Here is a 15,129-nt window from a genome sequence, read left to right as displayed (position 1 = left end):
CTTCCCTTTACTCATTGTATTAAAGTAATTAGCGTACTGTAATCACAATTTCAAGAAAAATCTTTTTTTTAAAATTAATACAGATAAAAGCTTTAAAATTATTTCATCTTCGCATTTTTAATTTAATTGCTAAAATTGAATGAAAATCAACTTTTTTTTGCTATCGTATTATTCACTGTTGCCTCAGATTATACGAAGTTTTTTTAAATAATTATTACAAACTTTAAAATTCTTTTATTTTAAAACCAGGTTATATGTGCGATATATTTTGAAATTAATTGATTGTTCTTAGAGACATACCGAGTAGCACTTTGGCCGAGTACCGAGTACTCAGCCTTTCACAACTCGGCCGAGTTACCAAGTACCAATTATGTTTTAAGAAGAACCACTGACACACATGTGATGAATTTTGAACTTATTGGAATAGTAGTATAGACCTCCTTGTCCATATAATAGTTTTTAAAATTAAATTCCTGCTGAAGTTAATTACGCATTATATAAACAATTTTGTTTGTGTAAAAAATTTTACCAAAAAATTATTCTTAAAATTAAAAATAAATAAAAGGTATGATTAATCAAGTTGGAATTAAAACAAATTACAGTAAAATCCCTCTAATGCGGACACTAACAGGACAATTTTTTTTGTCCGCAATAGAGAGGTGTCCGCAGGACAGGGGTTTAATAATGTTATTTGCATTGGAACTGGGGAATTAAAAATTGTCCGCATAAGAGGGGTGTCCGTTAGGAGGGGTTTCACTATATACCAGTCAATTATAGTTCTAGTCCGCCAAACATAAATATTTTTTAAAAGCAGATAAAACAAATGTGCAAGAACCCAGCAGACACGTGTTTCTGCCCCCCCCCCCCCCCCCGTTACAAGGAACGTCTTTTTCAGTGCATAGCATGTGAGTTAAAGAATGTAAAGACATTCGACAAAAAAATCCGACTTTTGTCGAATGCCTTTAAATCCACGAGCTCCCATTTTGTGCATTGAAAAAGGAATTCTTTGTAACGCCAAAACACGTGTCTGCAGTGTTCCTGCACTGCTTTTAACGTTGTTTTATTTCCTTTAATTTTTTATGCAAAGGTATTTTTATATTTTTTCTAACTCATTGTAGTAGCAAAAATCCATTTTTAATATAAAAATTACATATTTTCTATACTTACGTTTTTTGCATAATTATTAATGAACAAGTTTTATTAACTTTGGAGACATTAAAATAAAGATTTATTCCATTGAAGCATTACAAACTTCATTATTCTCAAAATTTAAATTTGACTTATAAATTTTAATTGTAAATGATTGCAGAATATAATGCTTGCTCTTTTTCTTTTTTATAAATTTTAGTATCTGTCTTGGACAATATTCAATTCTTTGCAACTACTCGGTTTTGGCCGAGTATCTGATCAGAATTTGGCCGAGTACTGAGTAGTTACCGAGCTCTCGGTACGTCTCTAATTGTTCTTTGCATTTCAATGTTGTTTGTTACAAAAGTAATCTAAGAAATTTTTTCCCCCAACAAGTAAGGAAATCATTTGAAATTGGGTTACCTTGTGTACATAAGTAAATATTTTTATTATTTCTTAAAAGTTAAAATGCTGTATTCATTCATTGAAACCTAAGTTCTTGATTAGAGAATAGCTCAATATGACTGTTTGTTTAAAGGTTTCAATTTGTTTTACATAAATATGTATTATTTATGTAAGTAAAACTACATTACTTCTATACTTCCACTATTACTTGTTATTCTTGCAGCAATAATTATACTGCTTGAAAATTTAGTTCAAAATTATTTCCATATAAGCTTTTAAGTTTTATCATGATTAGATATTTCTTTAAGAGTGTTTGTAATAATTTCTTAGAATTCTTATGTTAACTGGTTATTGGAAGTGAAGTATTTGTTTTAGATTTCCTATAATATTTCCCTGTAGATAATTTAATGTGCTTTTTTTACAAAAAAAAAAAAAAAAGGAGCATTTTTTCAAAATATATTTTCAACAGCTTAAAACGTTTTAAACACTGCATTCTATTTAAAATGTAAAGGTTTTCAAGTAGAGCAAAGCAAGGAAACCATTATCATTGGTAATGTAAATCAGGGAAATTTGGTGAACTTAATTAGGGAAATCAGGGAAAAGTCGGAGAACTTTTTTTTACAGTTTCTGTGGCCATCCTGTTGTAGCTGTGTAAAACTAAGTATGCAATGGGGGTTAAAGGTACCCTAATTTTCGGGGAAGTGGGCTGAGTAGACTAATATCTAATTAAGTCACAAAAAATAGTTATAAATTTTGTTCAATTAGATGCTTTGAAAATTGTGCTATGAAGATTGTTTTCCTGCAATGTTATATTTTCTAACATCCTCACATGATTTGAGTCCCTGTAAAAGGTATACATATACTACATTTTCAATGACTGAAATTAATTTTGAAATAATTTTTCCTTATTTCAGGTGGTCCGAGCAACAGTTTAGAAAGAGGAAGGAGAGAGATTCAGAAATTTATACCAACAAAGTTTGTTGGATTTACAACACATTACAAGAGCTTAGTTGTGACTAAAAATGCAAACTATGTCCAAGTCATGTTGAAATATACACGATCAAATACAATACTTTTTACTCTGGAGGTATGTTTTATCCATTTTTTCGCTGAAATTTCCTCACAAAGTACGATAAAACAAAAGTTTCCATTAAAAAAGTATTATTTATTTGAGAGTTATGTAATTTTGCTATTTTTGGGATAAAATAATTTGCACACCTTTGGATTCATTAATTTTAAAACTTGAGCCATTTAGTCATATAATAAGCAGGGTTGTTTGGTTTAAACCAATTGGTTTTTTTAAAAAAAACCATGCATTTTTATTAAAAAAAATTAAAAAAAAAAAAGCCAAAAAAAAAATCCATTTTACAGGTTTACATTGATTTCCCCACACATATTGAAAAATGTAAAATTCCATTTATGCTAAGTTCCTAGCTAAGTTGCAGAGATAAATACTAAAATTGCAAAGTTGCTTCTTCAAAATGTATTACAAGCTTTAATCGAAAAAAAATATTAACATATTTTTTATTTCATATATGTGCCGTAAAGCAGATTTCATTCAACTTCCATCATTATGCTTAATTTGCATGATTAGTTAAGATTTACTAAGGATTGAATCTTTTATTGTAGATGCAATCCATTATATTGCACACTCCTGTTGCAGGGGTGTGACATTTTTGCCCATTTATTTGCACTTTCCTGGAATTTTAACTTTGACTTGTAAGGTAATCAACAGTCTAACTTAATTGTTTGCACCTAAAAATTAAGATTTGTTCTGCAGGTGAACACAAATAATATTTTTTGAATCAAATTTAAAAAAAAAAGTTTATACTTCATATTATGATACATAATAGTTCCTTATATTATAATGTAGGAAGATTAAAAGACAAATTTTTAAATTCCCAGAGCAAAATGCAAATGTATGTGTAAAAATTGATTGAGAAATATATAAATCTTCACATATAAACTACACTCTCCATTTGTGTTTTTTTTTTTTTTTTTTTTGGATTCTGTGTGCTCAAAAGATTTTGATTGGCTATACACCTATGCTGCTTTATGACTATTGGGTGCAGATAATTCTTAGTTTTTTCCCCCCTTTTGTTCATTGGAATTGGGATTTTGGTATTTGCTTTGCCTTAGCTAACTTGTGCAGTTTACAAAAGTTACTTACTCATATTGTTTTAAAAAGAATGTCTAATTCTGGTAGAAAAAAAGACCTAATCTGGCTTTCATTTAATGAAATCAAAAATGAAGCCAGTATTTCGTATCATAAAGGATCTATATATACATGCATACTAATATGTTAATCAAGTCAAACATTTCAATCAATATTTTCCCGCAGAAAGCTATTTTAATTATTTAATTTAGTTACAAGATTTTGTTCTAATCTCTTTAATTAATCAAGAAATTAGGTATAATGTGACTATTGAATAACTGTTAATTACATGGAACCTTAATTACCTTCCGAAAATTGTTTTTCTCGCAATCGTTAACCAAAAAAACCCGGTTTAAACCAAAAAAACCTGGTTTAAACCAAAAAAATACGGTTTTTTGGTTTTTTTGAAAAAAAAAAAACGGTTTTTTTTACCAACCCTGATAATAAGGTGTCTGACCTTAGGCTGAAGAAAAAAACTGGCATCATATCTGGAGCATTGGAAACCTTATCACTCTCAAAGTAGCCTCTTTGGGACTAAACATTTCTCTCAGCAGTGCCCTCATTGTCAGAAGCATTTTTAAAAGGCCTCTTTCAGAATGGTGTTTACCTTGGCTGTCTTTGCAACCATAATGTCCTTGCTTATCTGTAATTATGTTCCTTTCAAAGGCTCTTGAGTTTAGCAAACAGCCAGAAGTCAAAAAGGGCCATACCAGAAGAATAAGAATTGAACCACAAGAGTCTGGTTTTTCACCGTAAAGTCTGTAACATGTGTAAAATATGCTGGAGCATTGTCACCAAAAACTTTCTGCATCTTTTGAGTAGTTTCCTCTTGACTGTCATCAAGTTAGTGGCAAAATTTGTTGCAGTAGTCGTGATCTAGTTGTTCTGTCATTTTCCTTGCAATAGAAAAGGGACGTAACTGCTATGCTCACATAAAATCTGCTTGCCACCTACTGACATTACAGATAGATGGAAAAAAATCAATGCATGTGCACAAAGGTTCAAGCATCAGCTTATACAAGTGCTCTTGATTCATATCTATCCAGTTTTCACAAAAGAAATGAGCTGATGTGTGCCTCACATGACTTCCTTTTACTCCAATTTAATGTCATTTTACCATTATTGATAATTTTAATGTGATTCAACAGTTTACTCTCTAAATATCACCACCAGTGGCCAAATTGAAACCAGATTTAAAAGAAAAAAAAATCGCCAAATTTGTCGCCAACGTGGCAACCAAAAGACTGGCGATATATCGCTAAGTGTCCGCCAAATTGTTACACCACTTGAGTTTACATCGAAATTAACAATGATTTCCTCCCAAAAAGGGGCAAAAGACCCCCTTAGAAACACTCGAGTGCAACCAAAAGGGGAGGTGCACAATAGGGTGCGTCTTATTTTTGAAGGTGTTATTTTTTCATGAGGCACCCTCTCATTTTGTTCCTTTGGATGAAAAAAAAAATCATATATCATAAAAATAAAAATTGAATAAAATTTAGTGGTTGCTACCATTGCTGCAAAATTTGAAAAAAAAATTTTTTTTTGCATCTTTTATTATAATATTTATTTATGTTATCTTTTTGTCATTAATTTTAATTAGTAATAAATTAGATTGTTACTGACTGAAATTATTTTATATTTTATTAAATCATGTTAATTAACTGTAGCTACAATCAACTCTCAACCTCTTTACTATCTGTTGGTTAGCAACTCAAAGAAACACAAGTTGTCAGTTAGGAATTCAAAAAGAAAATTAAGAGTTCTATTTCAATAATAAAAAACAACATTATTGGAATCCATCATTAGATTATTTGCTTGATCTTGCTCTTGCTGACGATACTTTACGCAAGATTTTACTTCCAGGCGAGAAATTACTTCTAACTGAAAGAAAACTAGGAGAACAAGGCGAAATTGGTAACAAATTAATCTCTTTTAAAATGGCAACAGAACTTGCGTGAAAAGAAGAAATTTTGAAACAAAGAAAATCATGAAGACTGAATCAACTGTAGTGAAATTATTATTATTATTATTTTTTTTTTTTTTTTGCCTCTATTGTAACTGAATGTACTTTGACTGATTCTGAAGAACAAGAATGTGCAATAAAGTTCATCTAGATTTGATCTTTTGTTGTTGAAAAGCATTTTCACTTACAAGAAAGAAACTGTTGCTTCAAGTAATTTTATTTGACATCTACGTGTCATTTCTGAAGAGACAAACTCCAAATTGGTCTCTTTCTTAAGAGACCTAAAAGAACAACTCCTCCAATGAAGCACTAAACATCAGATGTTGTAGAACAAAAACCAAAGGAAAAAAAAATAGAGGATTTCATTACTAACATTCAGATTTTTCACCATTAAGGTCTTTTCATCAAGTTTTTTTGAAGAGATATCATCAAATAGTTTGGATGATAAGTAGCAATCAGAAAAAGGCTTGTATATTTCACATTACTAGAAACAAAGGGGAAAAAATTACAATATTGGTAAATAAAAGAGTGAAATTGTAAACCAATGATATAAATGGTGTAGTGGAACTTTTGCATGATTTTTGTTTGACATTGTTACACAGCATAGCAACCATGAAGTGATTATTATTTTTTTGTATGCATAGGAAATAAGTACTTGGGTTATGTTTCTACCTTAACCAACCCAAATTCATGTTGATGTCAAATATTGCAATAGAAAATTGGGAATATATTTTTACCCTATTTTTTCACAATGAATGTAATTTTAATCGCTGGTAGCAACCTCTAAATTTTGTTCAAATTCTATGAAACTTTTAAGTGAGTGTTTTTTCATCAAAAGGAAGCAATTAAAGGGGTGCCTCATAAGAAATTCAAAATTTTTTCAAAAAGTGCATTATAAGACGCACCCTAGTGCACAACTAGACCCCACTAGGAGTCTACGTACCAAATTTCAACTTTCTAGGACATACCCTTCTTGAGTTATGCGATATACATATGAACATATGCGCATACATACATACATACAGACGTCATGAGAAAACTCGTTACTAAATCGGCAATAGTCAAAGTGGATATTTCGCTTGTCTATATGTTCGTAGGCACTTATCCACATGTTGTCGAGTCGAAAAAAAAAATCAACATTCATTTGGGGTTGAGCAAAATGGAAATTAAGGTCGATTTTTGAGTGAAAATTTTTTCCCGAATACAATACTTCCTTTTTTGTAAAAGGAAGTAAAGAAGGTTAGATATTTTTCTAAGACCTCGTATTTCCTTTGAAACTTTCTAGCAGGAATTGGACAGCGTAGGAAAAAGAGGTATCTTATTGCAATTCGTGATTCAAAGCGTATGAAAGATGACACAATATCATAAATTGCATCAAAATTTTGCTATCAGAAAAAAAAGCTGAATATTTTTGAAATGTGAATGACAAAACTACTTGTTGATGCAATAGAATTGACACATCATACTTGATGATTTTAGATGACTATTTTTATTAATAAACATAAAAAATGTAAGTGATTTTAATTTTTTAATGATATGAATTTAATATTTTGAAATTTTCATACCTTAAATATTCCTGTATTTGTAGAACCACCCATTTCACCAGTAATTCTACTTTGTAAAAGATAAGGAGTAAAAGTTAGTAACTGAAGTCATTGTTGAAAACGTTTTAAATTCACACATTAAATATTACATTTCTTAAAACTTGTTTATTTTCCTGTTGAAATTGTAAATGTTGTAAAACTGCTCCTCAACTTTATAGAACTGCTCCTCAACGCAAAATACTTATTTCCCACACTGGAATTGGAAACAATAAACACACATTTAGTAATTAAGTCTGACCGCAAAGAGTTGACCCTTCGCTCCGCCTTGTTTCAGAATTGGCAAGTGCATTATTGGTTTTAGAACTTGAATATGTCACCTTGAAATTTAAGAAATTACCCAAAGAGGTGAAGCAGTTCGATTTTGTGCGGTCAAAGTAGGTGTCTCATTGGATAGGTAACCTCCTATGTAAGTGGGTGGGTCTTGATTTAACCTCTTTTAGTTGCCATTGGTCAGAGGAGAAAACAACTCCTTTATAATTAATTTGAATTGAAAACTGGAGAGAAGGATTGCAATAAAGAATGAAAAGCTTGTCCTTTTTGTTTTTTTGCCAACTCAATGCAGTTATTGCTAAAACTTAAACCTTTCAGGTTCAAATAATCACATAACGAAAATATACTAGGAGTACATTTCTTTTTCATATTGCCAAAATGTTGCTAAACTTCAAAATATGGCACACATCATTTCTTCCTTCATTAACTATTTTAAGGAATGGAGTCGTTTTCTCAAATGATTGATAAGGGTCAATTGTTCGTGGTCAAACTATACCAATGTGAAATTGCATGTGCCTTTTTAAAATTTCTTGGAAGTTGAAGCTGTTTTGCAATTGAGATTACTCTTAATCATAATCGGAAATTCTTTAGAAAATAAAGATTGTAGACCTCAAAGCTTAGTTAGTTGCACTTTTTTACTTACAGGGCCTGAATGAATTGACTGATGTCATAACACAAGTGGCATCAGACCCTAGCTGTAATGTTATGATTATACATGGTACAGCTGACTGTTTTTGCAAGGGCCTTGATCTAAAACCTCTGATTGGACCTGACAAAAACAAGGTGTCTACTGAACTTGCAATTGCCATTAAGTAAGTGCAACACTATCAGTCTGCTTATTTATGCACAATTAGTTTTCTTTCATTTCAGGAAAGTTTCTAATTTGTGTACTTTTTCGTAAAAAGTTAGGTATGCCAGACAAAATTGAGCGAACAAGAAATCCTGTGCATTGTCGCATGATTAAATATAAAGTTATTGCTATGCTTGTATACAGTTGTTATGTAATTCTATTTAATAATATAATGTTATTACTTTGTTAATAATAAAAGGTTTCTTAAAGACTCATTTAATTAGAATAAACTGAGCCCTAATGTAGTGAATCATAAATCCTCTTGTGGTGTTTTATGTTAAAATTTATGCCAGACAAATGCTTACTTGATTAGCATTATTAGAGACTTTGGTAAGCTTATCCAGCAATAGTGGGTTGTGTTGACTTTTGATCCCTTTTAAATTGTTTTTTATTTCATGACATTTTAGTAGCTTTTTGAAATTTTGTTGCCAAACTGTTCTGCTTAGGTGTAATTTAAAAAACATACTGCTTAAACAGTGCAACCAACTGCTAAATGTTACGATAGGTATATATTTGATACAAAGTATTAAAAACATCAGTCTTATTGACAAAACTTCGGGTAAAAAAGTTTTAAAAAAAAAGTTATTAAAAAACAATTTCTATAACAAACTTTTAAAATTTGGCTTTGATATTAACGTGTGTGCGTAAGTATTGTTTTCATTATTGAAATAAGGTATGAAAAAATTGTCTTCACCACCAAAATTATAAATCTCAGCTAATTTTTTTTATAAAATTACATGCTAAAAATGACAACTGGATGTAAAACCTCAGCAGTCCAAATAAAATGTTTGTTTGTAAATTACGACTAACAACCCCTAATTTTGATCTCTGCGCATACACACATTTTTTTCTTTTTCATTTGTTTTAGTTTCCATGAATTTTATAACACTACCATAGTATTTATGTAAATAGCTAGAGTTAATGGGTGGATGAATGAACATGTAATTAGTTCAGTATATCTTGAAATGTGTGCCTTTTGCTTTGAAATATTGTATTTCATTAAATTCTAAATTGCATTGCATTGTCCTCATAATTGAAAAAAAAATTTTGGATAATTTTTAAAGGGTATTTGGTAATGTTCTGAGGGTAAGTTTATAATACATTAATTTATCTTTCATGACAATTTTGGTTAAATTTGTATAGCAGAACATTAAAGTACAGTTAACTCCCGATTATCCGCGAGTTCATCATAATCAGGATCATGTATTAAAACAAATTCAATCTTCTGCCCTTATATAGAATTTTGGTAAGACCTCATTTGGAGTAGGCTGTTCAGATTTGGTCTCCTCATCTTAAGAAAGATATTAATGTATTGGAAAAGGTTCAATGGCGGGCTACAAAGCTAATAAATGGACTTTCTCATTTAGACTATGATTCCAGGCTTATAATGCTAAAAATGTTCAGTCTTGAGTAGTGATGTAAATTACCCGGGTATTTATTTTTTGGGATAAATACCCACTGTATATACCCAGGTAAATACCCAAAATGGGTATTTACCCAGGTATTTATTTCAAAAATTTATATTCAACTGAAATACTTTTCTGTATGTATTCCACAATGTATCTATATAACCAACCATATACAAAACAATAAATTTTTGCCCAAAAATTGTATTTTGATCACATATTTAAAGAATTATTATGTGAAACAACTTAGCAATCTAATATGATATTCACATTAAATGTGTTGGATATGCCTAATCAATGTTGGTTGCCAAATTTCAGATATAAAAAGTCATTCTACAAGAAGTAAAAAGCTTAACTGGTTACAAAAAAAAAAGCAAACATCAATTTTTTAAGGTCCTAGTCTTTTATATCCCAGTAATATATCCCTGCATGACATCAAAATGTAACGAAATGTCGCTCAATTTATTATTATTATTTATTTACCTACATCTTTCTCAGAAATTTCCTCCAAACCTATAGTTCAAGTGTTCAGGCCTATTCTGCATCTCATATATATATGTAATTATTATTATTATTAAAACTTTGAAGTGAAATATTTTACCTTTAGACATCGCAAATGCAGCTAAAGTTTCAAATGTTTACTACATATTTTATACAATCTAATGTCACACTCGTAGGTAGCACATGGCAAATGTACTAAACAACAACAAGAAACCCAAAAGAATATTAACAATGTAAATTGAAAGCCATGTAAATAGGAAAAATTGAACAATATGAACATTAAGATAATTGATGGAATCGGCAGTAACTGCTACGTTTTCAAAGAGCTGAAGCAGTTGGCATATTATAATAATTTGCAGGTTTCTATAGAGGTCGGTAACGCACAAGTCAGCTAGTAATTACATTTTTATCAAATTCGCGAGAATTTGCTTGTTTATTTCAACTGCGTGGTAGGCTTTGTATTGGTCGACATTAAACGAGTACCTATTGTAAAAGGTGACAAGTTTTTTGATAATGCTGACATTTACTATCCAACCCTCTGGAGGCTGGATAACTTCTCAGTTTATTCTTCCAAACATCCCTCATACTTCCTTTATTTTATTTATTTATTTATTTATTTTTTCATTTTGGATATGACTAACCTAGATTGTGATTTTGAAATCCTGAAATTCATCATTGAATTACTTATACTTCTCCAATTATGACATTGAAAAGAAAGATTCTTTGGTTCACACGAAATGTGTCTGTTATTATTTTATCAAGTCTTTCAATAAAATATATTATAAACTGTAGAAATACATGTGTATGTATCAGTTTTACCATTATTTCATTTTTAGATTTAGGAAAAAAAAATTTTGCATTCACTTTTTGCATTTTTTTGCTAAAATACCCACTTTTTGGGTATTTACCCAGGCTCTGGGTATATACCCAAGTAAATACCCAAAAAATATTTACCTACCTGCAGGGTATTTACCCGATCCACATCACTAGTCTTGAGCAAAGAAGAGGCCGAGGGCACATGATTCAGGTGTTTAAATTTATTAAAATGAAAGATGTTACGAGGCTAAAGTTAAGCACTAAAAACAGGATAAGGGGTCATTGTTTTAAGCTATTTAAATCTCAGGCTAACATGGAAACTAGGAAAAATTATTAATTTAGCAGGGTAGTGAAACCTTGGAACAGCTTACCGGAAGAGGTGGTAATGAGCAAGGAAGTAGATAGTTTTAAGAGGGCCATTGATCTTCACTGGGGATTGTATTTCTATTTGTAAATACTGATTGATGTTTTTTGCCAAAAAATTGCAAATTTGCGAAACATTTTTACTTTACTGTATATATTTTCACTGTTTGAAGAAAGTATTACGCATCAATACAGCTAAGTTTTTAAGGAAGGACAATTTTTACCTTATTTGTCCCTCATTGAAGTCTTTTTGAGGTTTATCCACGATCTTTACTATCCGTGGCACTCGTGGATAATCGGAAGTTTGCTGTATTCTGCTTTAGTGGTAAAAAGAATTCGTATGATGCTTTTCATTTTTATTTATTTATTTATTGTATTTTTTTTCTTGATATCATTTTGTGGTCTTTTACTCACATTTTGACTTGAAGCAAGTTCTCATTTTATTTTTTTTCCCAAGAATAATTCCAGGGTGAGGAGAAATCAGAGAAAAGTCAGGGAACTTTATTTGTCAGGGAATTTCGAAAAAAAAAAACAAAAATTCAGGGAAAATTGATTAAATGAAGAAAAAAAAATTTTTTTTTTTTGCTTTGCAAAATTAAGTACCCTAATTTCCTATGCGTCTTCCGCCAATTATCTTTTGCGGAAAAAGTAAAATCAATGAAGTGCGATTATACACTGCCGCATATTTGTGCATCTTTTTTTTTCTCAAGGTCAAAATATTGAATCATAACTTATTAACCCATTCCATAATCAGCCCCGAACCCCTTAACGCGCATGCCGCAGAGAACGAACGGAGTTCCTTCTTGCTGTGTTGTTATAGCATTTTTCTCCCCATTTTGCATTCGAATTTTAATGTTGTTTTTGCTGTTCAGCTTGAATTCGAAAATCGCTTCGCTTTATTAGTTTTTCGGAGCTGAATCAAATAGTGCAATCAAGTACTAGGTTGGTAATAGGTGCTGAAATATTCATTAAATATACACAGTACATAACGGGAAAATAATAAACGATAGAGGATAGGACGAAAAGCAATTATTTTTATAATACTAATTTTTTATTAATTTACTTTTCTTTTTGCTTTTATCTCAGTATATCATTTTTTTTTCTTTTTATGCACTTAAAAAATCAAAACTGTTAAATGTAAGATGATCTATCTTTCAAAAGGGCTCAACAAAACATTCTTCAAACAATTGACTGATCGATCCAACCTGTGAGCAAGGGAATTGAATGGACAAAAACACTTTAACTATGGGAATGCTTTTCTAAAAGGGTAAAAAGTATTCTTTGGTGCCTTTTGATACATTGTGACCCTTCAAAACGACCAATAAACACAGAGACATACCTTTTCTGATCGGTTCTTTTATCGTTATTTCCGATGACTTTTAAATCCCTTCTGAGTGCCCAGATATCAGTTGCTCAAGCGTGGGAAGTATTTTAAAAATAAATGATTACAAAAGATCAAAACTTGCGGCTAATCCCCTATTTCCCTAAAGGATACTTTTGTGCATGCAACTAAAAGCCCCCAGCTGAGAGGGGAATAACAGACAGCCTGGGAGAGGTTGATTCCCTAGGGAGGTGTCCCCCTTGGTTTTTGTGGTCAACTCTTCCACATTATTTTCTTACAACAAAACATTTTGAATCCGAAAGGAATTTCAAAGCAAGTTTTACTGCTTGTGTTTGGGAACATGTCTTCAGAAGAAGAAAAAAGAAAGAAAATATTGCTTGAAATAGAGTCGGATTGTTTTTTTTTTTAAACATACTTCGATAAATTTTAGTTTCATAGGATTATTTACTAATTAAAATAATTTGATTATTGAAAAGAAGCCAAATATTTTATTTCTATTTTTAAAATCTTATAAAAGAAGGTGCAATTAAAACATTGGAGCTATTTAAAAAAAAAAAAAAAAATTTGAAAAAGAAAGGGAGAAAAGGAATGTTTTGTTTCTTATTATTAAAGCGAAAAGAGCTCAAGATATTATCATTTCTCATTTCATTTGTACTGTCGTATCTATTTTATGTTTTGCATGGTTAACTTTTACGTGTAGTCAATGCGGTCGTCATAATTTTTGTTTGTGAAATTAAAATATTCAAAACCGTATCACTAAAAATCCATCAAAGGGTGCCGCGAATATAAAAAGTTATAACTTACGTTTGAAAATATCATGATTTAAAAATAAATACATAATTAAAAATAATAATAGTATACAAATAAATAAAAAGCGTAGTAAACACATTATAATTAAAAAAAAAAACATACTTGTACAAAATTAAGATATGTAAGATAATTAAAAATAATAATATTGTGTAAAATAAATTATAAAATTTGAGGATTATGAACAATTTAGTGAAGGATGCTTGTGTAAGAAGGTGGATTTTTGATAACAAGAAAAAAATATTTCTGTTTATTTGCTTTATTCAGGCATAGAAATATTGGGAAATGTGTAAGGAAATATTTTCCCACTTGTTCATCAGGAGTTCAAGTGCCAGAATGCTAAGAAACAAAGCTTCCCCGAAAAGATAAAAATATAATGCCTGATTATTTGAAGCATTATAAGTGTCCTATCCAAGAGTACTTGAAAGGTTAATATCTTAGTAAAATAAAATAAATTACAACAAGTTTCGTGAAATTCTATAAGTTACATCCCTTTTGTCTAAGGAAAGGAGCTTGATTACTACTCCCCTAAAAGCACCAGAACCCAACAGAGAAGCACAATAACAGGGTTCTGCCCCTGGAAGGATCGCCGACACATATTCGGCCGAAGCAAAAATTTCTAGAAACGCCGTGACCCAGGTTCGTCGAAGGCAGTTAGGAACCATTTTCTTGCGACGAGCCTGAATCGGCCGGGGCAGTTTTAACACAAACTGCGCGGCCGATCCTGTATCGTCTGGAGCAAGGAATGGGTTAAACACAGGATGAACTTCCTATGGTTGCTTCTGTGTCTGTAAAGTTGTTTATTTTACGTAGCTTGAATTTACCTTTCACAAGTTCCATGCTATGTAAAATAAACAACCTTACAGACAAAGAGGAAGCCGTCATTAATGCCTTAGCTCCCTTGCCTTTACTCACTGTCTTGAAATAATTATCATACTATAATCACAATTTCAAGAAAAAAGTTTGCTTTTAAAATTGATACAGATAAAATCTTAAAAATTATTACTTCTTCACGTTTTTATTTAATTGCTAAAATTGAATGCTGAATGAAAATCAACCTTGTTTTTTGCTTATTATTCATTGTCTCCTCAGATTATACAAAACGTGTTTTTTTTTTTCAGACTTTAAATTTTTTTAATTTTAAAATCAACTTATATATACATATATATTTTGAAATTAATTGATTGTTTTTTGCGTTTCAATGTTGTTTGTTATGAAAGTAATCTAAGATTTCTTTTTCTTTGACAAATAAGGAAATCATTTGAAATTGATTGAATGAATTGATTGAATTGATTGATCATGAACCTTGTGTACATGAATAAATTTTTTGTTATGCTTGCAGCTCTAATCGTACTGCTTGAAAATTCAGTCCAAAATTACCTATATGGGAACTTTTCAGTTTTATCATGACTAGATATTTCTTTAAGAGTGTTTGTAATAATTTCTTCTTAACTTGTTACTAGAAGTAAAGTATTTGCTTTAGATTTCCTGTAATATTTCCCTGCAAATAATTTAATGT

The 15,129-nt window shown here is 30.5% G+C and overlaps 1 protein-coding gene across 2 annotated transcripts in view; it reads left to right on the top strand.

Annotated features, from left to right (window-relative positions):
- Positions 1-15,129, top strand: part of LOC129224666 (uncharacterized) — a 51,836-nt gene that overhangs the window by 25,306 nt on the left and 11,401 nt on the right. For both annotated transcript variants that reach the window (XM_054859206.1, XM_054859207.1), the window contains exons 4-5: positions 2,448-2,620; positions 8,171-8,337. In XM_054859206.1, coding sequence (XP_054715181.1) covers positions 2,448-2,620; positions 8,171-8,337 — 340 coding nt within the window. The remainder of the gene's footprint in view (positions 1-2,447; positions 2,621-8,170; positions 8,338-15,129) is intronic.

Source organism: Uloborus diversus, chromosome 6 (assembly GCF_026930045.1).
Source record: "Uloborus diversus isolate 005 chromosome 6, Udiv.v.3.1, whole genome shotgun sequence".
NCBI classification, from domain to species: Eukaryota; Metazoa; Arthropoda; class Arachnida; order Araneae; family Uloboridae; genus Uloborus; species Uloborus diversus.
Note: the sequence above shows the minus strand (reverse complement) of the source record. Positions and strands in the feature narration are given on the sequence as shown.